Genomic DNA, 26,752 nt, shown 5'->3' with positions numbered 1-26,752 from the left:
AATCAGATCACCAGGGAGAAGAATGTAATGTACAAAGTTTTTGCCAATCATACTGTTTTTAAAAAGTGTGGAGTGAATCATTAGTTAAGTGGCTGTCACAATTTTTCCCTGTGAAACTCAGCTGCAAGTGTGAGTCTGTGCCACCTCCGTTTCCTCCTGTACCAGGAACTGACTGCTAGGCTCCCGATGAGGATTAAGCCGACAGAATTCGGCCTCAACATCAAGACTGTTTTAAACACCTCTCATCATTTTCTCAGGACCCACTCCCATGTCATTTCAACTGAAATTGCAAAATCTATGATTACATTTGAGTTTAAAATTATGTAACACCTGACTCCATTTTCTCTGTAAAAGAGTCGGAATTCTACAGAGTAAAAGTTTAAGTCCCCGTCACCTGCATCCACACCAATCCTATTTATCATTTAGTATAAATTTTGCCAGATTTTTTCTGTGTACTTATACATATTATATTAAAAACATGGCTTTCTAGATTTTATACTCAATATCAAACTATATGATATTACTTTACAATTTCTTTTTCTTAATAATGCTTATATAATAAAAATAATAGTACTTTGTTTGCTTGTAGATAACTCTTGTTTTCATTTTCTCCCAGTTTATTATATTTTTACTTACTTTAACAAAATAGTCAATGCCAATACGTATCATCTTAAATCATGTTTTTTCTCCCTGTTTATATTCTTCAACTTTATTCAATAAATTGTGAGTCTATATACAAAGACCAGCAGAAGTATTGCCTGCTTGGCAATACTGTGGTCAATACTGTTGACCAATACTTGGCAATAGTGTGGTCGGTAGAGTAATGATGCAGGTGTGATAATTTATAGTTTTAATTTGAACATTTCACCTAAAATGTTCCATTCGGGGTGTGCTTGAGTGTGATATTGTTATGTTACAGAATTGCATGCTTATGATTTTGTAATGAAAGAGTTTATAATAAAAAAGGGACATTATTTGTGTTGGGCCCTGTATTTAATATTCTATCCTTCAACTAAGATACTTGGTAAGAACTTTAGAAATAGGAAACAAACATTTGAAATGAATCCCTGGGTGAAGACTTCCAAGCACACCCTGCCTGGCGCCTCCCGCCCCTGCTGGCCGGCCGAGCCCAGGGCGCACTCACTTTTTACTTGCTGTTCGGGGGCTTTGACGTGAGTGACCATCCCCGGCATGTTCACACTGTTCCTGTGGAGGTACTTCAGGAAGACGTCCGCATTCCTTCTCGCAAGTGTGCACGCCTAGGAGCAATGGAGAACGATGTGCTATTAGTCTGACTTACACAAACACGGATTTTTGAGTCCTTACGGACATGAGTCGGCTCTAGCACATGTCTTCACTGAAAGTGTTCACCTGGCCANTTCTTAATAATGCTTATATAATAAAAATAATAGTACTTTGTTTGCTTGTAGATAACTCTTGTTTTCATTTTCTCCCAGTTTATAATATTTTTACTTACTTTAACAAAATAGTCAATGCCAATACATATCATCTTAAATCATGTTTTTTCTCCCTGTTTATATTCTTCAACTTTATTCAATAAATTGTGAGTCTATATACAAAGACCAGCAGAAGTATTGCCTGCTTGAGTGTGGTCGGTAGAGTAATGATGCAGGTGCGATAATTTATAGTTTTAATTTGAACATTTCACCTAAAATGTTCCATTCGGGGTGTGCTTGAGTGTGATATTGTTATGTTACAGAATTGCATGCTTATGATTTTGTAATGAAAGAGTTTATAATAAAAAAGGGACATTATTTGTGTTGGGCCCTGTATTTAATATTCTATCCTTCAACTAAGATACTTGGTAAGAACTTTAGAAATAGGAAACAAACATTTGAAATGAATCCCTGGGTGAAGACTTCCAAGCACACCCTGCCTGGCGCCTCCCGCCCCTGCTGGCCGGCCGAGCCCAGGGCGCACTCACTTTTTACTTGCTGTTCGGGGGCTTTGACGTGAGTGACCATCCCCGGCATGTTCACACTGTTCCTGTGGAGGTACTTCAGGAAGACGTCCGCATTCCTTCTCGCAAGTGTGCACGCCTAGGAGCAATGGAGAACGATGTGCTATTAGTCTGACTTACACAAACACGGATTTTTGAGTCCTTACGGACATGAGTCGGCTCTAGCACATGTCTTCACTGAAAGTGTTCACCTGGCCAGCTGTGGCTTAGAGAATACAGTTTAAATCACATTTCGATTAAAAAAACGTCTTGGAGCCCTTGCTCCGATGAAGCCAGCTGCTCTGTTGTAAGCTTCCCTATTGAGGGGCCTGGGCAGCTCTTGGCCAGTGAACAGAGAGCAAGCGAAGCCCTTCCCCAGGCCAGCCTTGAGGCGGCCACGTCCATGGCCAACCCCTGAATCACAGCCAGGGTTTCTCAGTGTGAGAAACCCCGAGCCAGAGGCCCAACTGCGCTGGGCCTGGGTTTCTGTGAACAGCAGGCAGTGCACTGCTTTCGGCTTCTGACTCATGGAGTCTGTGTCTCTGCTGCCTCTGCTCAACCTGCCTGCGTGGAAAGTGGCCGTGGATGACCCGACAGTGAGAGAGGGGTGGATTTCTCTCAGGCCTCAGTGTGCCAATCCTTGGTTTAAGCCCTCGAATATGGGGGTAGTTTGTAATGTGGTGTTATTTTGGTAGTAGATAACTAATATCACACATATTTATAAACTGAAAGGACCTAAATTCTACCACCCTGAACCTGCTTTTGGGGGATTCTGATTTTAAACTGATCATTAAGAAACGTAAGACTCAGGAAGAACCTTTAACCCTCCCCCATTTTATGCCCAAGAAAGACAGACTGAGATGCTTCAGAAAGGAAATCTTAGGATGTTTCCTTCACCTAATTTGAATTAAGTATGGTACACAGAAGGCTTCAGGTAGGAGCCTATTAGCTAAATACGCCACATGAACCAGAGACATGGAAACAAGCAACAGTCTGACAGCTTGTCAGAGGAGGGGAGGAGGGGAGAAGGGGAGGGAGGGGAAAAGGAGAAAGGGAGGGGGAAGGGGGAGGGGAGGGGGAAGCTGAAGGGACCAGTCAAGGAACATGTATGCATGACCCACAGACATGGGCAACAGAGAGGGGACTGAGTGTGGGGACAGAGGGGTGGGCTGGGTAGAGGGGGCAAAAGGGTAAAAACTGGAACAACTGCAACAGAATAAACAATAAATAAATACGTTAATTAGTTAATGCCCCCAGCAAGGACGTTCCCGCCACAGTTCCACTCTTCCACCACTCCCTGCAAACCCCCCATTCTCACCCCTGAAATCGAATGCTCATCTCCCACCCTTTTCCCCTTGGTCCAAAATGTCTTATACGCATATACTCAACGCTGCCTCACTGTCTTTGGAATTTTCACGGAATTATCGTGTCTATGGGAATCCCCCGTGCACGAGCACTAAACTTGGCTTTTCCTCTGTGTAGTCTGTCTCTGTCAATTAGGCTATTAGCCCAGCCAGAAGAACTTGGAAGGTGGGAGGAAAATATCAACGTGTTTTAGCCCCAACAAAACCCGATAAGCAATTCATCAATGTATACAAAAACAAGAGCTCAGTGAGAGAAAAAGAATATAAACATGAAATGGAAGAAGTGAAGGGGAAAAAGCACACTGATTATATTTGACTAGGAAACATCATGCGCATTTCCTGTCCCCGTTCTGGAATCAGTCTTTTCTCCAAACAGCTCTGCCCCCTCCTTGGGGCAAATGGTACTGGGAGACCACAGTCTGGGCACGAGGGATGCGCACTATTACTGGGCTGGTCACGTTTCTCAGTCTTTCCCATAGATGGAGGTAGAAGATATTTTTTAAAAATTAAGCTATAAATACATTGCTGAGCCTAAGAGAGTCAAGCATGTGCCATGCCTTTTCTACATAAACTCTATTTTAGATGAACCTAACCACTGAGGGGGTCACGATCCTAGCTCATCAAAGTGGCAGAACTTCACCACTTTGCAACTCCTAGGGAACAATGTTACGAGGGGCTACCAGCCCCATGAGGCAAGGGGCTGGTAGGGAAGGGTGTCAGGGGGGAACTGGACTCAGCGGGTCTGAGGCACTGATGAACCCTCACACCGCAGAGACAAAAACAGAAGTGGACCTGGTGCCTCCTGACGTAACACACGGGGAGTGTGAGCACCACCCGTCGGGTGTGCTGCGTGCACACTCATGCGCACACCCCCACACGGAAAGCTGATCAAGACTCTCAACCTCAGAGAAATTCAGAGGATCCACAAGATGCTTTCACCAAAATTGGAAGAGTGGGAAACACCGCACAGTAGGGAAGCTTACTCCTTCAACTGTAAGTGATGATGAGAGAAAGGGTGGGTTTGGATGAAGAGAGACTGAAGAGGATACTAATCAAATCAATGTTTAGACCTTGTTTGGATCTTGATTAAAACCACGTATAAAAATACACACAATTTGCGAGACAATCAGGAAAATTTGAATACTTTGATTTTACATGAAATAAGTTATTATTAATTTTTATGAGTCAATAATAGTATCATGGTTGTTTTAGAAAAGTGTAAGTTGATGTTTAGATTCTTACTAGTGTACCTGCAAATAAAATGAGGTAAGGTCTAGAACGTAAAACGACCGGGTAAAGGCAGGCGCGTGCCTGCACGTTGATCATTACTGAGGCTGGGTGAGACGCATGGGGTTCGTGCTCTACGCTCCGCCTTTGTACCCACCACGGGGTTCGCTCTGTACCCTCTCTGCTTTTGTACGCACTCTGAAACTGCCATAATGAAACGCTGGAACACATCCGATAGACAGACACTCCAGAATTCCAGTGACCAAAGCCATCCAAACAGGCCTGTGATTATTTTTGCTTTTTAAATTTACCGAAATCTCTCTTCATTACACGACCCGCGTAGTGTTCAGTTTTGTTTTACACTAAGTGGAGCCCAGAAAGAGAGAGGCAAACTGTGATTCCAACTCAAAACATCTAACACTGGCCGGCATTTGACAAACTCAAATGGCAACAAGCATGGTGGGCCTTCCAGGTCGTGTTTGCAACAGTCACAGTGAGTGACCCTGGGGAAGCTACAGCCGCTTTCCCACCCAGATCTGCTCAAATGGAAAATCACTGCGGTGGGACCTCCAACCCAGTTCACCAGATAAGAATTTCCAGGGGGTTGCCATTTACTCTCCCAGACTAAACAATAGCTTTCCCTGTCGGGACGGGCCATCACCTTCAGAAACGAAACATAAATTATTGGATGTAACAGGAAATAGTGTCAGAGAGGTCCAAATGCTACAGCAATGAGGTAAACTAAACTTAATAAAGCAACAGTGAAAAAGCAAACATCACACCAGATTTCCAACATGTCTGAGTACCAGCAAGATCCTCAGAAAATCTGTTCCAAGAGGAAAAGAATGCAGGGTGGAAACATTCGGTGTCAATGCTACCAAAAACACTTCGGCCACTGTTGAAATTTTCAGTGTTGGAAAGCACATCAGTGACTTAGGTACGGATAGAAAAGTAAATAAAAATACACACACACACACACACACAAAGCAGGCTTGAAAAAGTCCTCATTTAAAGCTTCTCAGAGTTAAAACTTACAGCCTGGCCTGAACTGAACTAAATTTCTATTGCAGGAAACATTTCCTGAGTAAGTAACAGAAACTGACCCCGTAAACCACAAGAGGTATTCCTGCTTTGTGTCTACACTGGGCTCATATTTCTTCTGAGATACAGTCTTTGTTCCTAAGAAGTGAACTTCCAAAGGAAGACCATTTTAGGCATTTTTTATTCACGAAATCAATCTCTCTCTCTGTTCAGAATCATTTGGCATTATGACTTTCACCTGTTTTTCATTCACAGCTTTCTAGCTTTCTCTGTGAACATTAGAAAGACAATGTAGATAACAAAAACATTTTTAAGATTTTCTCTGAACATCTAACCTATCAGTCATGTGATGTGGCCCAGACTACTTTCCACACAAGGGGAGGACTGTGGGGTGTGCAGGACCTCCCTTGGAGAGTGACGACGACACACGCACCTGGCCTGAAGGTATCCACAGTTCTCTGTGGCCAGCACTCATACCCTCTTCAGGTGACCCCTCTTGGAGCTGTGCACACTGCTCAGTGAGGCATCGCCCCCCCGGGAAGCTGGCACGTACCTTCAGGAATGCTTCCTTTTGTTCAAGGTGCTTGCTGATCATGGGAGTGACGTGATCCGTCTCAGAATTGGGGCCCAGTTTGTCAGCCCCTCCACACCAGTCCTCTTCTCTCTTGTACTCCTGCTCCAGGCTCTCGAGGACACTGCAGACCTGTGGGCAGAAGCGAGGTCCAGGCTCAGAGGGGGCTGCTGGCACCTAAGGGCACGGATCTGCATCTTTGGGAGCATTTTCAGTCAGGCTCTGGGCACGAGAGTGCTGACCCAAGGACCAAGGCCACCAGAAGGAAGCAGGGCTCTGTTTTATGTGAGGACAAATGCAGGCCTTCCAGAATGAGGACTAAATAATAGCTGAACCACCTGTCTTCCAGGCCATACACTTAAATGAGAGGAAAAGGGGTGCCTTCCTGTGCTTTGATACCTAAGGTAAACAAAAATTATCTTCAAGGAACACTTCTCTTCTCAGCTGGACTTGAACTTGGCTGGTTCCACCACGATTAAGGAGTTAAAGACTGAGCTGTCCACTGAAATTAATAAATGTCAGCTGGGAGGCCCAGGGCCCGAGCTCCCCCTCCCTACCTGCTCAGAAGTTTTGTAGAAGGCGACGGAGGCGTTCACGAGCTTGAGGCGGTCTTCCATCTTGAGCATGAGCTGCTGCCAGTGAGAGGCCACCTTCTCGGCGCAGTCCCTGATGGTGTCCATGTCGTAGTGGTTGGCCTGCAGCATGGCTTCGGCCTTCTGCTGCACCTGCAGCGCGCTCTGGTGCGTTTTCTAAGGAAGGACAGCGGGGGGGGGGGGGGGGGGATTTAGCAGGGGCGNGGGGGGGGGGGGGGGGGGGGGGGGGGGGGGCATTTAGCAGGGGCGCCCCGCATGTACTGCAAAGGAACCAGGTCGGCCACGGCGCTTCTGTCCTGCTTGCCTTCACAGCAGCAACCGCAGTTAACACGGGTCAGGACACTTACTTCTAAAAACACACCAGATAGTGCAGTTAAAAAAAATTAAAGTTTTCATGCCTGGCAACGACTGTTCCTATTTAAATGAACTAATGAAGGGTGAAGCGCAGGAGGACTTTCCAGAATAGGCCACAGCAGTGGGGTGCTCAGCCTGAGAGAGCAGGAGCAACCTCTCACAGCCAGTGTTCTGCAAAAGCTGTTGAAATGGTCCAAGTTGATTATTCCCATCAATCCTTCTTATAATAGCAGCTGCAGGCAAATGCACAAGCGGATAAAAAGGGGGCCGAAGTGAGTACTTTTATTTTCATTTTCAACTTGAACTGTAGACCAGCATAAAAAGTTCTCAAGAACTACTGATTTTTTTTTTTAAGGAAAAACGTAATGAAAAGCTAAGAATAAACCAACTGTTTTCTTTGGAGGTCCGTGCCATGGTGAACGTACCAAAATAACACGACAGCCCGGGAAGACCTCACTCTCACCTCCTCACTAGGAGACCAACCATGGGAGGGGCCGAGAGGCCGGGCTCTCTCACGAAGACATGCACCGCCAGGCAGCGGGTGGGTCTCTGCGGACACACTCTTTTATTTTTTAACAATACCAACATTTTATATTTCGTCTGCAAAGGAGCTAATGATTCCATAAAGCTCTGTACCCAATACAGTCCCTACAGCCAATCCAGGATGGGCTCTGACAGTTTAATTAGCAGAAATCACTTGGCACAGTGCACATGTTTCAAAAGATTCCTGGGGTCTGGGCTGCCAGATGTGTTAATGTGTGTCCATGGTACTGTTAGTTAAAAACTAATCTAGGGAATAAATTCATAGTAATTCCTGTGGCTTCCTTCTCTGGTTGACAATATTCAGGGTTTGGCACAAATAACAACCCTTTTTATTACAAACTCTTATTTCAAAATCATAAGCACGTAATTCTGTACCATCTATATCATAACAATATTGCACTCAAGCATACTACGTGACATTTTAGGTGAAATGTCCAAATTAAAACTATGAATCATTACACTCACATTATTACCCGACCACCCACACTCAGGCAGGCGTTGCTCCTGCCAGACCCTGCATATGTGAAGAGAGAGGGAAACAAGTCGTCTGTAATGAAATGCTCCCCTACCCTTCACTCTACCTTGAGACCACATGTTGGTTACTACTGCCCCCCGCCCCCCACCGGGGAGCTGAAAATAGTCATCTATCTGCTGTGAGAGTGAATCTGAGCAGGCCTGAAGTAGGAGTCCGAGCTGCCCTGCTGAAGTGCAGCATGGCACTGGCCCTCTTGCTCAGGGGGAACACTTTCAGCCAGGCTCAGGGGAGAGAGAGGTCTATCCGGAACAGTGAAGTGTGATCTGTGCCTGGTTGTGACAAGCCACCAGGAGCTCTGTGTTCAGCCAAGGCTGCTTACATAGGAGGGATGTGCCTATGACACCCACAAAATATAAAAAATCCTCAGCCAGGATGCCAACTTGGGGTCCCAGGCGCAGGCTCCTGACCCAGGAAGGTGCCTCCTGTCAGGGCCGCCTCGGCGGGCCTCAGGGCCCCTTGCAGTGAGGCTGTCCTGGCCAGCGTGCACAGCCGCTCCACTGCAGTCGCCAGGCTGTGGCTTTTCTCTGGAATTAACTGTCAATTCGTATGCACTGCCGTGTTGGGTCCCACTGACCCTGTTTTGGCTTCCGGGCTCAGAGCCACACGAGAGGATTAGCAGGCTTGCCTTCAGGCTGAAAGGACCCGACTGGGAGGGGGACGAGCGTTCCTACCTCGATGGCATGCTGGAATTGCTCGTGCTCCCTCTGCAGCTGCTCGGCTTCCTGTAGCGAGCTGGCCGTGATGAGTCCCGCGTTCAACATCGACTCTCCGTTGCGGATCCAGCCCAGCACCTGAAATGTTACACAGGGCACTCCAAGCAGCGGCCCTTCCCTGGACAGCCTGTGGACCAGCAGTGACGGGGTCCAAGCTGTCAAGGTGGTCGCGCTGCTCATGTCAGCTACAAAGTGCTGGTTTTCCTAGGACCCTACGGCCATCCTCCTGCTCACCTGCAGCAGTGCGTGATCATAAGTGCTGCCCTTTTAAATGGATCCTGTTATTTTAGCTGAAATGGGAGCTAGAAAGGTAGAGGGTCCCGAGGATGGTTATTAGTCCACAGGTCAAAACAGACTGAGGACCACACATTAGAAACCAAGAAGAATTCTCTGATGATATTTTTTAAAAAAGTATTTTTCATTCCTTTCAGTCCTAATGAAAATGCAAAACTGGAAAACTGCTTGATAAAAGAACTATGTCATACTAGTAACAAATTTTCCAACTTAGTATCAGTATTAAATGGCACAACAACCACAGTGTGAATGAAGCTGTACTCTAGTGCTCAGGGCCACACCACAAGACTCTCAACTTCACATACAAAGAAAGGTCAATTTTGGCTGCAGAAGTCACAGAGACTGTGGAGGTCATTCAGTAGTTACTTGTGGCTGAGACTGCTCATTACCTATTTTCCTTGTTTCCTCTACTCAGAAGACTCCAACTGTTGGAGACAACTTAAAACAAAACCACTTCTCGGCCCCTATTACAGCCTGGCTACAGATACAACATAGTAATTCTAGCCACTGAGATCCAAGCAGTCACCACTGGGGAGTTCTGTGAAAACGTTCTTTTGATACGTGTGTTGCCTCTTTCTTGTTATGCCTTTGCCTTCCTGATGCCTGGACCTTGGCGGCGATGGTTAGGACTACAACAGCCATTTGGCAACCATGAGGAAAAGGCCACTGTCATCAGGCTCACAGGCTGACACATCACGGGGCCACTGGATGGACACCAGCAATCCTACCACCTTCTGAGCCGGTGTGTGTGGAAATAATTTTTTAGCCACTATTTTTGGACTCTGTTACTCATTAGGCAAACGCAATTCCTAATGAATACGTCAGTCTATTCCTCTATTTCTCAAAAACGGTTTTATTTTTGTCAAGAAGGAGCACTTTATTAACTGTTCTTTAAAAGGCAGGTCACATACTTCGCTTGTTACACGGGAGATCAGCAGGCACTCTTTTCAAGACTTCTGTTCAATAACATACCCGTGTTAATGTGCGTGCTGCCCACTTACGCACGGCACCGTGCTCCTGGTCTGGGGGCAGCTTAAGTCCCCTCCAATGAGACTAACCCCCACTCTTCTGCACATCTGCCGCAAAGTGTACCATCCCTGCATCGGGCCAGCATCTAGTGGTTTCGTTGCACACGAGATAAAATGCCCCGTATATGCTGAATATGCATGCGCGTGGAATCCCACAGGCTCTGAGCTGAAAGCGATCTCTTCCAAAGGTTCCACTTTATTTTACCTTGCTATATGGCAGTATGGACAACACAAGAAAACCCTAGCCATGTACACAGCCTGTGATCCAGTCCAGATTCCTAACAGTAGATTTAGCAGAAAAACCACACAGTCAGCTGGACCAGGAAGCAAAGTGCACAGGGTTTCAAGCAAGAGAGTAGCAATAACAAAACGAGCTAAATGGATGCTCCTCTCAAGGGCCCTCGGGGCAGCCCTTTCCCCTTCAGCGTGAACACACAGCTGCAGGCATTAGGGTCGGGGTACTGGATCACATGTTGGGGCAGCTGGGTTCTGGTCAGGGCCAAGCTTTCCCAAGGCCCTCACGTCCTGATTACCAGATCCTCCATGAAGTGCATGTTAGCTGGCTCTCCACCAGCACTGTTTACCTGTTTCACTTCCGCCTGCAGGTGGCGGAGCTGCACACACTGCTCCAGGTGCTTGCGGTGCTGCTCCGCTGCTAAGTCCAGCTCTTGCTGCTTTTCGTGAAGAAACTCCAACAAGTCCTGGACCCGAGTGGCCATGTCTACATCTCTGTCACAGAGCAGCTCCACACCTGCGGACACCGGATGGGGACCCTAGAATTCAGCTATCATTTCAATTTGTTCTTAACGAGTAAACACCGGCCTGCTTGTGTGAATTGTGTGCCCAGCGGGTGCCAGGCCATTACCCTGAAGACCAAGTTCAAGGACACAGCCAGCAGCGGAGGGTTTACCCCTGCCTTGGAGCATGCAGATGTGCCTGAGAAAGTGTATTTGATGTGTTAAAGCCAAATGTAATAGTGTCTAGCCGACCACACAAGACCCATTTCCTGTTAGTCTACTTCTCCTACAATAACTGTGAAAATGTGACATCCTTTATAAACGAGTGAAGCTTGGCTTATCTGCTGTACACCTAGTTTACTTTTTAGAAAGCATGTAATAGTAAAAGGCATTTAATAATTAAAAAAGCATTTAATAGATCTGTGTAAAATCAGTAACGTACTACGCAGGTTGTAGCTAAGTTTCTAACACTGGAGTTCTCGTTACATGTGAGCCTGCAGTGCCATCTCCTGGTAAAACATGTATTAAGAAAAATAGAGTGTGAAAATATTTTCTTGAGATTTACATTTTGTTCAGGGAGCTACAGTAGATAGATCATTTATAAAGTTAAAGTTCATGCTATTTAAAATAACACCTAAGAATATTAAGGATAAGAGAGCACTGACTATAACGTTGGATGTGACTGTATTATGTTGGGGAGGGGTTGGTGGAAGCAAAATGTTTCTTTTAAAGAGCAGCCCTCTACAGCATCTGCCTCGCAGGGGCCAGCTGAACCTTCAGGTCACCGACTGAAACAAACTGCCTGAATCCCCTCGGGGCAGGAAGATTCTTACCAGAGGCCTGCACTTCATTGACGTACTGCAAGAGGTCCTGCCCTTGGTGGATGACATCAAAGGTCAAGTTGTTCATGGTCAAAGCTTTGTCTGCATGGTGCTGAAGGCGCTGTTCCGCGATGGTGAGATCTTCCGTGTCAAAGTCATTCATCTGCTGAGAAAGCTCATCGTTCCAGGACTCGAGGTCTGAGATGATCTGACAGAGGAAAGTCTCTGTTTACGATCAAGACTTAAAAAACAAGTATCTGTTGCAGCAGCTTCCGTGCCGAGTAAGGAAGACACAGACTCGTGTGATCGTGTGAAAAGGACACAAGCTAATCGGAGGGGTTCCCATTGCCCAAAGATGGGATGATTAGCCACTAAAAACAAAATCACCACAGTTGAATTAAATATACTTAAAAATTTATTATTTCCTAATGATGCTCAAAAAAAAAGAGCTAAAAGCCAAGAATTAAATGAAAAAATATTGGTTCCGATTACAGGGAGACAGGGAACTGATCTTTATCCTAAAAAGTGTTAACTATGGAAGAAAATCATGTAAGCATTTAATGGTAAAGTTAAGTTCTGTTTATGGATAATTCTATTTAAAAGTAGAAAAAATAATAAAATCAGAACATTTTATTCTAGTTTTGTTTGAAATTCTAGTAAACTGGGTAACAATCATCAGTGCACAGTAAACCTTCACGAGAAAGGCTGACAGGGAACCCAAAAGGAGAAGCTCAGGCTGCCACCTACTACAGGGCAGACTGACCTGAGCCTCCCTGGAGGGGTGGGGCTAGGCAGGACACGCCTTCTGATGGGAGGAGCTAGAATGTACCGCCTGTGGAGCTGTCTTGTCCAAACACAGAACCTGAATTCTCATCTGATCTTTATATCTGACTTCTAAGTTTACAGGAAATACCAGGAAAGAAAGAAAAACCTGGAAGAAATCAAGGGAGCAAACGCAGAAAGTGGAATTGTACAAGTAATGAAGTTATGCCAACAAGTCACAGCATGGAGGGATTAAGGGGCAGATGGAGAGATGACCCAAGATGACAGGGCTGAGCAGCAAATGCAGGTGCAGACCCAGAACGGCCTCTGACCCCGAGGCACCTGCAGAAATCTGAACAGAAGCTGCTGTTCCTGGAGAATCAGCATGGCTGTCAGATGGGGGAGGTGGACAGTGCACTGTCGCTATGTGAGTGGCCTCATTTTTCAGGAGAGTCGTCAGAGTGAAATGACAGGCTGACCAAGATTTTCTCTAAAGTACTAGAGCACAACAAAGACAACAGAAAGGATACCCGAAGTGAGGCGGGTAAAAGGATGTTGAATTTGGGGGACAGGCAGTTTATTGTACTGTCCTCAGTACTTTTGTGTAGGTTTACAACTTTATAACATACTTTAAAAAACATCAGAGTTAAATCATAAAATCCAAAAAGGAGGAAAAAACTTCTTGTGGAAGAATATTATAGCATCAACTTGAATGGAGTAACATCTCCCATGGGTCCCACTTTCCCTTACCCACAGGAGCGGCAAACGAATGACTCTGAAAGTCTGTGAATGTGAGGGTGTGCAGAGAACCCAGGTAGGGGATGGGACACAACGCCACACCTACAGCTTCCCCAAACTGCACAAATCTTCCTCATTTACTCTTTTATTATCGGGGCCTGTAGTCAACATGTACATTACATTAATTTATGAAGGTGTACTTATTTATAAATTAACAAATTTAGATACTACCAACAGACACAAACCAAAAGTCACTGAGAAAAATATTGTTAAAAAGGAAAAAAATGAGCATGACTTTTATCTTTATCTCTAAGGGGAATTTTCTTGCCTAATGTTTGCTCCCTGGTGCTGAGGGTGAAGACGCTGAAGGGTGGTGGGAAGACACAGACTGGTGACAAGGCCTCACGGAGCACGTCAGGCCCAGGCCACACTCAGGTAACGGACAACAGACAAGGGTCAATGTGCCAGGCCAGCAGGATCTGAAAACGCTCCCTGGGCATAGCGAAACCCTGGCAATCGTCACGACCAAAGGATCATCGGGAACAGTCCTGTCCGAAGGTTAGCACAGCTTCTGAGCCACACGGGCCAAGAAAGAAATCTGTGCCAAAAACAAAGTTCAGGAAAGTGGAAATCGTTTTTGGATTCTGATTATTTGGAGAAATAACCTGGAAACAATTTTTTTGAGTATCTCCCAGAATATTTTGAGAGTCTAAGTCTGAAGACTGCTTCCCACACCTAACCTGTCACAGGATGCTATAGTGATTATCACGTTTTCCCGTCAACAGGGCAGATTTTACTTGGCTTATCTAGGGGCTGAAATAGCTGTACCCTAAGCCACAGAAAACCTCTATCCATTTCTGAGACATGGAGCTACTATGCCAATTGACATACAGAGATACGGAGGACTCAAAAAAAATTAGCCAAGTAACAGAGGAATTTCTAGCAACACCGTAACTGCATGCTTCCCATGGGCAGTGAAATGAGGCGTTTTCCCAGCTCTAAGGTTCTAAGGATGTGACATGTTCAAAGCTTTAAACTATACCTTAGCCGGCCTGTGATTAAATAAGAGGTTTCATTTCCTCAGCTCAGAAAAGCACTTGGCCCAGCCTGGCACCCTGGCTTTACTGAGGCCCAGTGGGGTCTTGTGCTTTAGTGTGGGGGAAATGCACGTTCTGGGTTCCTGATCTCTATTTTAAAACACTGGTTCAATGAAAGTAGAAACATAATTAATCCCCCCCCCCTTAAAGTACCATTAATACAAGTGAAGCCAATTTATTTCCCTAAAATCCGAATGTCCCAGAAGGGAAAACTTCAAGTAATGCTTCAGATTGTTTTGTGTTCCTTTAACTGCAACTATTTAATAAGCAACTAAATTTACAAAAGCAATTCCTCCGAAGTAGAGGTCAGACAGGAAACCAGGTGGCTGGGGCCCCTGCTCCCACGGGGCTGCGGGCTGGGCCCAGACGTGGTGGGTCTGAATCCACAGAGGCCAGCACGCTTCTCCGCCACGTGGCTCTAAGTGGACTTCCATGTCAAAACTCTGAGAGGAATATTTTTTAGCCAGAAACATGTGCAGGGTCTAGTGCTCTTCTTGTCACTAACTGATGGTGATGGTGATGATAACAAACAGCCAAGAAGGCCTTTCTTTCAGGAAAACAGAGATGGGAGTTCAGACAAGCAGCCGACCAAAAGGCCCCACAAAAGGCCTGCACAGGGCCTGGCCAGGCCCCCACATGGCACGCAGAACTCTGAGCTGGGCCGCGGACAGGCCCCCATCAGGCGGAGGGCGCCCCATCAGCCGAGGGCACCCCGTCAGGCTCCACAAGGCCCTGCCCTCACTCTGCCTGTGGGAGCACTTAGGGTTGGGCCCACGTGCCCTCAAGGCCCTATTCAAAACCCAGGACAAGAAATAAATGTGCACAGAGCATCCTCTATTCACCCTGGTCGGCAGTCACAGGGACCTCCCAGGTGGCCTGTCCCTGCCACCAGCTCTGTGGGGCGGAGGGGCAGGCCCCAGGAAACTGGCCTCCCAGGCTGAAGTGAGTTTTGGTTCCTTTCATCATGTTTCAGACAGACTCGGTGTCGTCCAATAATACTTCCTTCTGCTTTGCACTTCATCAAGTTCAAAAACAAAAAAGATCTCCCCTGGCATAGAATTAAGAACCACACTCCCTTTTCTGAAGAAAAACAAAAAGAAACCTGAACTGTTTTCTCCTAGTCACATACATATAAAGTATAAAGGCCAAGTTTTAAGCAAGAATTACAGACCATCTGAGAACACTTCTGTGGGAAATAAAAATCGGGTTTTCTGCTCCCTAAGATGCTATCACCACATGCTCAGCTCATTCCTAGGCTTGGACAGAGGAGAAGGGGCGAGGGAGGAGGGGAAGCCCGGGGAGGGGGGAAGGAGAGAGGCTCCTCCCTTGAGCTTGTGCCCTGCTTCACTGACGGCCAAGGGCTGCTGTGCTGTGAATGGCGTGGTGAGACGTGCTCATTGTCAGCAGCTGCCTCTGACCCCCTCCCACCGGCTCTGCTCCGTCCTGCTGGGCACTGGGGGCCCTGCAGTCCCCTCTGCCTCCACCAGTTTCAGCTTCAGATGGGGCAGCTGATGTCCCGGCTCCCCGTAAGCTGCTGAGGCAGATCCTTTCCCCCTCCTCTCCTCTCTTCATGCCGAGGCCAAGGAAGAGGACCCAGGAAGGGAGCCGGGCAGGGGACCAGGAGGGGACGGAGGAGGCCCCCTGGCGGACAAGGGCATGGCGTGGGAACACTCACGTCAATGGCATCCCTCTCGAAGATGCGCAGCTGCAGGAAGAGCTCGAGCTTGATCTTGCGCTCCTGGAAGAGCTCCTCCATCTGGGCCTGGGCCTCATCCAGCTGCTGCAGCACCGTCTCGATGTGGCTGATGGAGCTGTTGTGTGGGGTCTTGTTGCTGGAGATGGCAGAGTCCCTGCGAGGGGGCAGAGCAGGGGAACGGGGGTTTCACAGAGACAAACAGGAGCTGGAGGAGCAGGTCTCGGTGTCAGATACCAGATCCCGAGGCTTAGGGCTTGGGTGGGGGGTGGGGGGGAAGAAGGCCAGCAGGAAGCGGGACTGCTTGTCTCAGAAAATGGAATGGGCAGCCCCTCCCGCAGAACAACAGCAGCTTCCTCCTTCGAGCAATGCTCCAGACCTGAGGACGCACCGAAGAATTTCCCATTTCCTCCCAGTTGCTCTTATAAAAAAATCTAATGATTAAGTAAAAAAATCTAATCATTTCAGCAGAGTACCATTTCCAGCCAGTTCTCTCCTTAAGGACAGAGAATAGCTCACACCTGTTTACTATAAATGGTAGTTATATTGGCAATGAGAGGTTAAACTCTGATGCATCAATTAAGCCTCTGCCAAGTAACTTTTGCCTGACTCCACAAAGCCAGCATCATGAGAAGTTATCGCCAAGGATTCAACAAACTGGCCTCTAACAGAGTCAGGAGATGATATTTACATAAATGGCCCCTGAGATCCAATAAAAGGAACCTGCTTCCAGCCCCAGTACTGTCCCCTCTTCCTGCCATGAGATTCAGGTGTCACCCCACAGCCTGGCCTGCCCAGGCCACTACTTTGAGAAGGGGGACACCTCAGCACACTCTAGAGAGACGGGTCACTCAGGGCCTGAAAGACATGGTCCTAGGGGGTTTAAATTAATCTGGAGTAAAAGCTGAATTCTGGGAAGGTTTATTATTAGTCAATGCTATAAAGAGAAAAATTACAGAGAAAAAACTGTGAGAGAGAAAAAAAGAAGCTACTCTCCATTCTATCACAGATGCTATTTGTGCTCTCTACATAGTTAGACAAAGAATTAGAGCCAATTCTTCCAGAAAGTGAGGGGAAGGGGAAATCGCTGGCAGCATTTCAAAGTGTTTGTGTCAGGCCGGAGGACAGGGCAGCTGGCTCACCTCAGCTGCTGGATGAGGTCCTCCCCTTCCTTGATCACGTTGACAGTCACTTGCAGGGTCGTCTGCTGCTGCTGGCCGAAGCGCTTGATGAGGTCTTGCACAGCCTCCACGGACTCGGCGTACACGTCGTCCAGCAGCTCCTTCTGCAGCTCCTCCAGCCATGTCCACAGCTGGGGGAGGAGAGACCAGTGAGGCCGGGCCCTGCTCCACCGCCGGGGCAGGCCCAGTGTGCAGGCTGGGGGTGACGGGCTGGGAGGGGAACGGTGGCAGCTTGCCCCGGGGAGGAGGGAGGGAGGGGAGAAGTACCCCGAAGAGCCCAAGAGCCGGCAGAAGAGGCACAAAACACCACAGTATGCAACCTCTGGGTGGTGAGAAAGTGAACAGGCAGAAAGCCGAAGGGGACTATCACGGGAGAGGAAAAAAGAAAGGGACGGGAAGCCACGCTTTGCCACTCTCCCTAGGCTCAGTCTGGGTGCAACAGAAACCTGAGAAGACGCCCTCCAACAACAGAAGCATCTGCTACACGTAACAACAGGCTTTCTTTCCCGTATCTTCTGGATGGTTTTTATTTTATTTTTAGCAAGGGCATTACAATGCATTATTAATTATTACAGCACTGCACAGACCCAGGAACTCCAGAGTCCTCAGAAAAGGAAGTATTTAGTGTGGTGGAATAAACCCATCACCAGGCCTGGCAGGGGACCCGGATATGGCACTGTGCGGTGACCGCGCCCAGCTGAACGAGGTCCACCAGTCACAGCTCAGAGTCTGCATGAAAAGGGTGGGCACACTGGAACCACTTCAACCCCCCTTTGTCACCACCATTGACAATGTGTCCCGGGGCTTGGATGGCCAAGACAACTTGGCTTTAGGCCTGCTTCTGGGAAGTCAGCGCCTCCTCCAGGTCTCTGCGGGGCCATTCAGTGAACCGAAAAAGACAGTTAATTAAGCTGAGCGGGCCCTGGTGGCTTGGAAGTGGTTTGTGAGTGGAGAAAATGCTTCCTGCTTCCTCCAGTACCTCACACGTGTGCGTCACTGGCAGCTGCTGCCTGAGCTACGGTGACACGGGGCCCAGAGGTGCCGCTGCCACAGTCCAGCCATGTCAACCTTGGTGGCTAACACAGCACAAGTGCACTTGCCAGAACAAGTTGTTTTGTGCACTTGGTCCCGTTCCCGCGCTCATCCTTTTTGAAAAGTGCTTTTCTGAGGTGCAAATGCCACACAATAAATTGCACGTTTTTAAAGTGCACAGTTGGCTAAAAGTCTGACATTCGTACATGCCCATGAAAACGACCCTGCTCTCAAGCAAGCGTCTCCTTCACCCCGGGAGTCTCCTCCTGCCCTGGGTAACCCCTCTGTCTGCCTCGGCCCTCCTCCCTCCCCAGGCCATCGCCAGTCTGCTTCTGTGAATTCGTTTGTATTTTCTTTAAAAGTCATATAAATGGAATTATGTGATGTACACTCTTTTTGGGGAGAGGGGGCTGGCTTCTTTCATTCAGCATCATTATTTTGAGACTCATCCATACTATTGTGAGCATCGACAGTTCGTTCCTTTTATTGTTGAACAGCACTCCGTCTTGCACAAAACCCACAGTTTGTCACTCATCTGTGGATGACAGCTGGGTTATTCCCAGTTCTTGGCCATTACAAACACAGCTGCTCAAAGCACCTGTGTACGGTCTCTGCACGCACCTACGCTTTCTACCTGTTAGGCACCCATCCTGGTGGAGAGTGGCTACAGCATATGGCAGGTGTGTGCTTAACTTTTTAACAAACTGCCCAGCTGTTCTGCCAAGCATCTGTACCACTCCCATTCCCACTGCAGTGTGTGCAAGTTCCGATTCCCCCACATCCTCACCAATACTGGCAGGGCTGGGCTTTCCATTGCAGCCATTTTAAATGAGTGGTATCGCTATGGCTTTAGCTGTCGATTCCCCGAGGACTACTGATGGCAAACCCTTGTGTAGCTTTTATGAGTTCTTCTGCGGTCAGACCGTATCTCAGCTGGAAACAGATGGCTCCTGTCAGGCCCACGGGTACTTTAAATATGGCAAGCCAGCTTAGAGGTAAGGGAAGTGCTGGGCCTCAGAGGTCACTGCATCTCTTCGACACTCCTATGCTACATAAGAGACGCTCAACGTCACCACCGCCCTCCAGAAGCTATTACCAAGGTGGTCAGTGAGAGTGAGAGAGAGAGAGAGAGAGAGAGAGCGAGCGCGAGCGCGCCAGCGAGCAGGACTGCTGGGTGATCAGCGATGTTCTGTCCAAACTTAATTACCCTAAGTATGATGACGCTCTCAAATTAACCGAAGAGGCAAGATCTGCCAAAAGAGACCACGCATGTGCCAACAGGCACTTCTGAGCAATACTGAACAGTTTACCAAAACAAGGCTGTGATATTTTTCCCAGTCAAAATACTTAACCAAACACATCCATGACATGTTACCTAACAGGGAGATGTTTGAAAGGTGACACGGCTTCATCAGCCTTTAGTAACCCGCTTTCCACATGCGGGGGCAGGCCACCGGCCACTCGCTCGCCCCAGCGGAGAGCGCCTTTCAGCAGCGCTCCACCACTGCAGCCCGCCCGCCCGCCCGCCCGCCCTCTGAACCCTGGCCTACAATGAATGTTTACGAAATAGTGGACCCGTGCAACTGCGCTTCTCCTGCTGAAAACAAACAGAAAAAACCACATTGCTTCACTCCCTTCTCTCAGAGTCTTAACTATATCGTCCATTTAGTCCACATGCTGCACTGAGGCTGCCCCACCTGGTCACTGTGTAACGGAGCCCAAGAACAGGTGTGTCCCCCCAACCCCAGCAAAGCAGGCCTGCCTGGGACTTAGCCCCAGGAGCTAACAGATGAGCAGAAAACAGAGAACACTGAAGGAATCAATGGAAGGACACCGCGTATTAAACTGCTGTTTCTTTGGAAATGGTGCTGCCTCAGCCTTTTATGCTCATTCAGTGGAGCTGAATGATTTAAGCGAATGTGTATCTCAAAAAGATTGCCCTTCTCTCGTGTAATTTAAACATTGGTCCTTATGAGAAGAAAGGTAAAGGAGCCAACTCAACCACTAATACTGAATCTGCACCACGGAAGACGGTGTCTGGTGGACACATGGGACAACGAGCTGGTCTTTGAAGACACTGAGGGCCGGAGCCAGTGCAGCCTCTAATTCTAGCTACAGGATGCTTTTAAGAGCTAGGATCTCACAACATGGGTAGAAATTAGAATCGCTTCTTCTAAATTTGTTGAGAAAACACAAATGCAGGTTTTTAAAAGCCCACTAGAAGAAAACACAGCAATGTCAGCAATGCAACATGAATTAAGGAAGCTGGAAGAGAATTTGCAGGGCCTGCAGCATAAGACACACCTAGTGTACAGGGGTCTCAACTACCCTCTTGCCCCCATTCAAACAGCTGGGTCCAGGATGCAGGGTGCGGTGTTGCTGGGTGGAGATATCTGCAAAATTCCTCTGCTCTAGCAAATACTACCATTCACTAATACTACCGTTAAATACCACTTAAACTGCAAAACCATTATAACGAGTCTTGCTTCTCTACAAATGCATAGCTGTGCTTCTATATGACTCCACTGCCAGGGCATAAGAGTTCATGTTTTATCTACAAATCATTAAAGCAAAATACTTCTCATAAGAGAGAATGTGGAATAACATTGAGAGCATGAGTTCTGAAGTCAGGTTGCTGGAATTCAAACCCTAACTTATTCTGACTTACCACTTCCTACCTGTGACCTTGGGCAAGTTATTCACCTGGATCCACGTGTCAGTTTTTTCTTTTATAAAATGGGCGTGGTAATAACGCCTACCTCACGAGCTGCCAGGAAGATTAGATAAGGCGAGGCTCCCCGAGTGAAGAGATAAGTAAATGTTAGCCACTACTGTTAGTTCTGTTCTCACAAGGAACGTTCTAGTAAGAATCACAACATTTTAAGTCTTCTTTCTCTAGGTATTTTTCAAAACGAATCTAGGTTCCTGCCAATTGTTCAAAATATGTCACTTAGTCTGGTCAGCTGAAGACCACCCCACGTTTCGATCTTTTCACACCTAAAAATAGGGCAGCCTGAGGAAAAGGTGCTGCAGCGAGTCCGCCGGCTCTATAGAAATCACTTCCCCTCGGCTCCGGGGGAAGTGCCGTACGTGGGCGCTTGTGTGTGAAACCCCTTCCCTTCCTCCTAGTAAATTTTTTTAGAAACTGGCTTATTCTCTCGACATCCTGGACCTTTCCTACCCATCCGCAGTGGAAACGTGCTCGCCTGCCCGCAGTCAAGGCCCAGGGATGGGCCCCAGCTGTGCAGGAGGCAGCAGGGACCAGGCCTGGGATCTGGCAGGTGGAAAGGGAGAAAACCGAGGGAGCAGGAGTGAGGTTACCTCCAAACCCAAGAGCGTAAAATGCCCAAAGATCCGCTGTCCCTTTTAAAATGTTCTGTCTGGTCCAACAGAAATATTCTCCTTCAATTTGGAGAAAAGGTCTCAGAGGACGGTCTTTTCTAACGTCAACCAGAGATGAACTGATGCATGCATAACATGATAGGATTCAGGCAAAGTCTATGCATAAGCTCTGGAAAGGGCACATATGACTCCTAAAATAACCTTTGAACAAAGGCACTGAGAAAAAGCCTCTAGGAGGCCTGTGAAATTTTTACCATAAACTTCCTGACTGTAGAAAAAACTACACTTCTGTGCATGCTGTTAATTTACCATAAAAGACAAATCTTTGCTGGAGAACAAGGGAGGAGGTGCATCCCATGAAAGCTCTCAGCAGCAGAACTCTCAGTAAGGGAATTGTGGCCCACAGCCTCCCGCTCCTCAGGTGGCCAGAGTGAGGCAACACTGCCCTCTAGAGGCCCTCTGAGTTGTGGCCAGGAGCATGCTGTGGGGACAGAGAACTTGAACCCAGCCCACAAGTGGGTGCAGGTGTGTACAGACCTGGTTCACAGACCTGGTTCACAGACCTGGTTCACAGACCTGGTTCACAGACCAGGATCCACAGTGAAGGCTGGGCTACGGGAATACAAAGGGGGCTTTGGTGAGACAACTCCTGCGATGAAGATAGGAGAGCCTGGTCCTGGATCTGGTGTCCAGCTGAGTCTGACCCAGTTGCTCCCTTCCCACCAACTCTGGGCTAGGTGAAACTTGAAGGAGGAACCTCACTCTGCTAGGAGAAGAGCCCTGAAAAAGCCCCTTGCTCAATGACTGGAGAGGGCGGACCCCACCAGAGAAGGCTCATAGAGGAACGCATTGGGAAGGGGATTCCAGGCAAGGACTGAGCTTCTGGCTGATCTGGTGGGGGGTAGGATCAAAGTCCTGAGATCTGAGGTTGCTCTGGGGGCAAACTCTCTCAGACGCACAGTCTGGGTGCAGGCCAAAAGCCCACTCACAGCACACTGGAGGTGAGGCTTGATCCCCCCTGAGACCATGGGAAACCCTCAGAGCTCTCTACCTTCAGTTTTCTCACGCATGCAATGGGATCATCTTACTATACAGATCTTCCCTGCCTGGCAGAGCCAGCTCAGGAGTCCATTACCCCAAGCTCTTTATAAACAGAAGCTACTGCCGTTGGAATCTGTTACCCTACTCTTGCTTACGACTAAGATTATTAAGGTACCAGCAGGGACGGGTGGGCAGTAGGGTGGCGTGGGAAGTAGAAGCAGAAGTAGGTAGTTTCAATGGCAACTCGCAGGTGGAATTGCAGAGGGCAGCCGCTCTGAACATATGATAGGATCCAGTTTCAGGTTTGAGAAGCAGAAATCGAAGCGGAACAGTTCCCACCGCAAGCTGTACAGCGCCTTCTCCAGCCTGAGACAACCAACTGTACCTTGGCGCGCACACCAGCTGCCTTGATCAAGGAGGAGTAAGGGTTTCAGCAGTACTGGTTGTTCTGGGTGCATCGTAGACCTCGCCATTCGTGCATGGGGATAAAAGATCTCTTAACATGATGAAAGAAAATTTAAAAAGGGTGACTGGGCAGGGCAAATCAGAGTCAGCATCGTGAACTAACAGCACTGCAGATGTGTGTAAGAGGAGAAAAGGGGAGAAACCAGGAGCACATCGAGACAGCCTGCACATTGAGGAGGGACAGCCCGTGAGTCAGAGCACTGGAGGGTGGAAGCCCAATGGAGTGGGAGCGAGGACAAGGAGCAGCCTGCGTGATGGGCCTGACATTGAGTTGAAGGTTGGTGCCAGAACCTCAACAACCAGATGGTTACATGAAGTTTAATTTGCTAAAAAAGAAGATTTTGAGAAATTTTTTTTTTCTTTTTATTCCCCAGATCCATGAAAGATAAGACACTGCCCACAGGGCCAAGTTTGGGGAAAGCTCCTCCCCTCCCCAGATCATGCCGGAAGCAACACTATCTCCCTGCAGTAGTCGGCAGCTGGTCAAAGTGTTAATTCTTCTCCAACTCTAAATCTCTGGAGGGGTGCCCATCTCTGCAGCCTGCCCTCCTTTTCCCAAGGCTAACACTTTACCCCTGCATGCGGCCAGCACGGGTCATCAGAGGCACCACCAGCTCCCTCTCCTCTGAACTGTCTCCCCTTTCAAAGTGGGGGCGGGGAACTGAAAGATGCCCACCCCCTTCACGATTCTGCACTTTTACTCATCGCCACAGATACACTACTTTGGGGCACGGCACTATTGTGGACACTGTCAATGACCACGTGTACGATTATTGTTTGTTTAATGTCTACATTGCCCTTACCCTGTAACCTGCCTAAGTTAGTATTTCTGATTCAGAACAGACTCATGTATTAAAACCTACAAATGAAATTTCTGTGAAAGGTACCGATCTACCCCTGCCGAGATCTTTGGGGCCCTGTCCTATCACCTGACCTGTGGGACAGACCCTGCTCTAGACTTCCGGAAGCTTGCCTTCCTAGCTGGTGCACCACTCACGCGCTTTCTGCGCCACCGAAGTGTTCTCCTGCCCTGCTGGCCTCACCCACTAGCCAACTCCTGTCCTGACAGTCTCCCTTGTCAGGGTTTTAACGCAGCCACGGCTGTTTCTGCTACAGCACCAAGACACCTCACTTTGTGGCAACCTGCCCATTTTCAAGACAAACACCTCTCAACACTAGCAAAGGCAAGTTTTCAGGTTCCTGAATTCGGATGAGCGACCTCTCCAGATGTCCCATACGAAGTAACGTTGTGGATAGGTTAGTGGCATCGGTTCGAAGGCATGACGCCTGTACAGGCTGCTCCCTGATGAAAGGTAATGGCAGGAATTAAGATCTGTCTGTCGGGCCTCGGGTTCGGCTGGGATGACTGGCCTGCCAGCCCCCACCACCACCTTCTTGGACTGTGGGTCTGGACGGGAAGTCACGCCTTTATTCACACACTGGGTGTGAGCGGTGTCCTGCCACCAAGGCACCTTCTGCCTGGAGATCAGTATGGGAGGGTAGGGGCAGTCCTGCTCTTGTGTCAGCCGACACCCTCAGCTGATTCCTTTTACAGCCACTCGGCAGTGGGGTTCCAATGTGACTGCACCAACAGACGGTCCACATGTTTCTGTCTGTAATTTACACGTCAAAGGCCTGGTCAAATGCCCTTCATCAAACCAAAACATAATAAAGAATGAAATAAAGTTAACATGCTAGGACCTGTCTGTTAAGACTTCCTTTACTGGCTGCTTATAAACTGTCTTTTCTAGAACTCTGACTGAGTTTGCTTCCACCTGAGTAATATGTGAAATTTCCCTTCTTAAAAAAGCACAAGTGTACTTTCGGCTTTCTGGCGTCTCTTCCCCTTCCCAGAACTCGTTCCTTAGAGATCAATAGACCCGATGTGGTAATCTAATACCAAGCCCTTTCATTATCTGGGGCACTAATTTATTTTGGAAGAGAGACTTAAACTCATTTAGAAGAAATAAATCCTTTCTTATAAAATCGTCACCCATCTGGTCTTTGGCTCCTTCTAACTCAGTTTGGAGAACCGTCTACTTGATGAGAAAAAGCTGAACTGAGTGGTGTTTTTCTCCCTTTTCCACTTGGCACCTGTATCCATCCACAGCACCGGCCCCAAGAGAAAGCCCGACCCTTCTTTGATCTTGTGGCTCTGAATTTTGTGCTTTAAAAAAAAGGAAGAGAAACAAAACAGCAGCAGCAGCAGCAACAAAGCCTCGTCACTGCCCACAAGCCTGCCTTAGAACCTCAGCTGGAGGTTCTAAGCTTTCCCGACTAGACCCTAAAACAGTGCTAGTGGTCAGTCCTTCTCCCACTTAGTAAGAAGAGCAACAATCAGTAACAACGTAAAGAAGTACATACGGATACTTGACTTCCTCTCCCAATTAACTGAAGATCTCATCTAGTTTGTGAAGCTGAGTATCAAACTGAGAAAGTAAAAACATTAAAAATGCCCTATAAAAAGAAGTCTAACAAGTAAATGAGACTCCACAGCCACCGATTTTCCGCTGGGCATTTTAAGGCCCGTGTTGGTGCACTTGCTGACCCTCTGTGGAAGTGGTTCACCCTTCTAGTACATCCGCTGAGGCCAGTCGACAAACGACTAACAGAAGCAGACACCTGCAACTCCACTTGGAGGTGACCTTCAGCAGCGAAAGTGTAAAATTTAGGAATCAGTACAGTTATGTGTTTCAATCCTGTTGTAATGCTGAGTTACAAATAAAGATAATACAATGTATTATTACTTTATCCGATAGTTATCCTAAAGGACTCTTAACGCACCAGGTATGTCAGCGTTCCCTACGGTTTTTTGCACTTATTTCTCTGCTGACATAAAAATACCCTCTATCTGAAAATACAGGGCCAATATTAAGACATAGACAATTCATGAATTTAAACAAGTTTTAAACTGTTTTATAGAGAAACATAAATATCTTACGTGAATTACACTATTCTGACAAAAGGACTTCCTTTTAGATAGTAACATCCCTGTTTTCCCCTTGGCCAACTCAAATGTTTGACATGTATTGATTTTGTGGGGAAAAAGCATTCATTTATTTCACAGCTTTGGCTACGAACAAAAGTCTTTGCGATGTGCACTTAGGGACAACCTGTGCCCATGTGAATGGAGCTGCGAGTCCAGATGCTCCGTAGCAGCCTGCTCTGTCCTGAAGGACCGAGCCGGAGCCAGAGCCAGAGCCAGGGCCTCGCATACCCCGGAAGGGCTCTGACTTTCGACCGCATGAAAAGGGCCAGTGAGGTGCTTGCTCTGCGCATGGGCACCCGAAGCAGAGTAAGCAGTTCTTGTTGATCAAAGGTGAGGGAGGAAAATGGCAGATTATGCCCAGGTACTTATACCTTTCTAATTTATACTTAAGCCTCTATCCCATTGTTGATGTGGAGTAAGTTACAGCGGGGCGAGAGGGGGAAAGTGGCAGTCCCACTGGGACAAGCCCTGCGGCACTTTACATCTACAGTTCCACTCCGCTGCACCCCGCGCCCCGAAGAGTTCATTACTCCCATTCCGTAGAAAGCGGAGGCCACACAGCGACGTGTCTCAGACCGCTCCGCCGGCTAAGGGAGGGGATAACGTGTGCTACAATATACTTTAGTTATTG

General features: G+C 47.7%; 1 protein-coding gene across 7 annotated transcripts in view; it reads right to left on the bottom strand.

Moving 5' to 3' along the window:
- TRIO (trio Rho guanine nucleotide exchange factor) overlaps window positions 1–26,752 on the bottom strand; it is a 328,151-nt gene that overhangs the window by 116,129 nt on the left and 185,270 nt on the right. For all 7 annotated transcript variants that reach the window (XM_037063022.1, XM_037063020.1, XM_037063018.1 and 4 more), the window contains 8 exons: window positions 17,214–17,383; window positions 16,054–16,228; window positions 11,794–11,989; window positions 10,808–10,974; window positions 8,860–8,979; window positions 6,721–6,912; window positions 6,146–6,295; window positions 1,946–2,060 (listed from right to left, as the gene is read on the bottom strand). In XM_037063022.1, the coding sequence (XP_036918917.1) occupies window positions 1,946–2,060; window positions 6,146–6,295; window positions 6,721–6,912; window positions 8,860–8,979; window positions 10,808–10,974; window positions 11,794–11,989; window positions 16,054–16,228; window positions 17,214–17,383 (1,285 nt within the window). The remainder of the gene's footprint in view (window positions 1–1,945; window positions 2,061–6,145; window positions 6,296–6,720; window positions 6,913–8,859; window positions 8,980–10,807; window positions 10,975–11,793; window positions 11,990–16,053; window positions 16,229–17,213; window positions 17,384–26,752) is intronic.

This window comes from Sturnira hondurensis, unplaced genomic scaffold (assembly GCF_014824575.4).
Source record: "Sturnira hondurensis isolate 20B ecotype Veracruz unplaced genomic scaffold, ASM1482457v3 Scaffold0014384, whole genome shotgun sequence".
NCBI classification, from domain to species: domain Eukaryota; kingdom Metazoa; phylum Chordata; class Mammalia; order Chiroptera; family Phyllostomidae; genus Sturnira; species Sturnira hondurensis.
The sequence above is the reverse complement of the archived record's forward strand: the minus strand, read 5'-3'. Positions and strand labels throughout refer to the sequence as shown.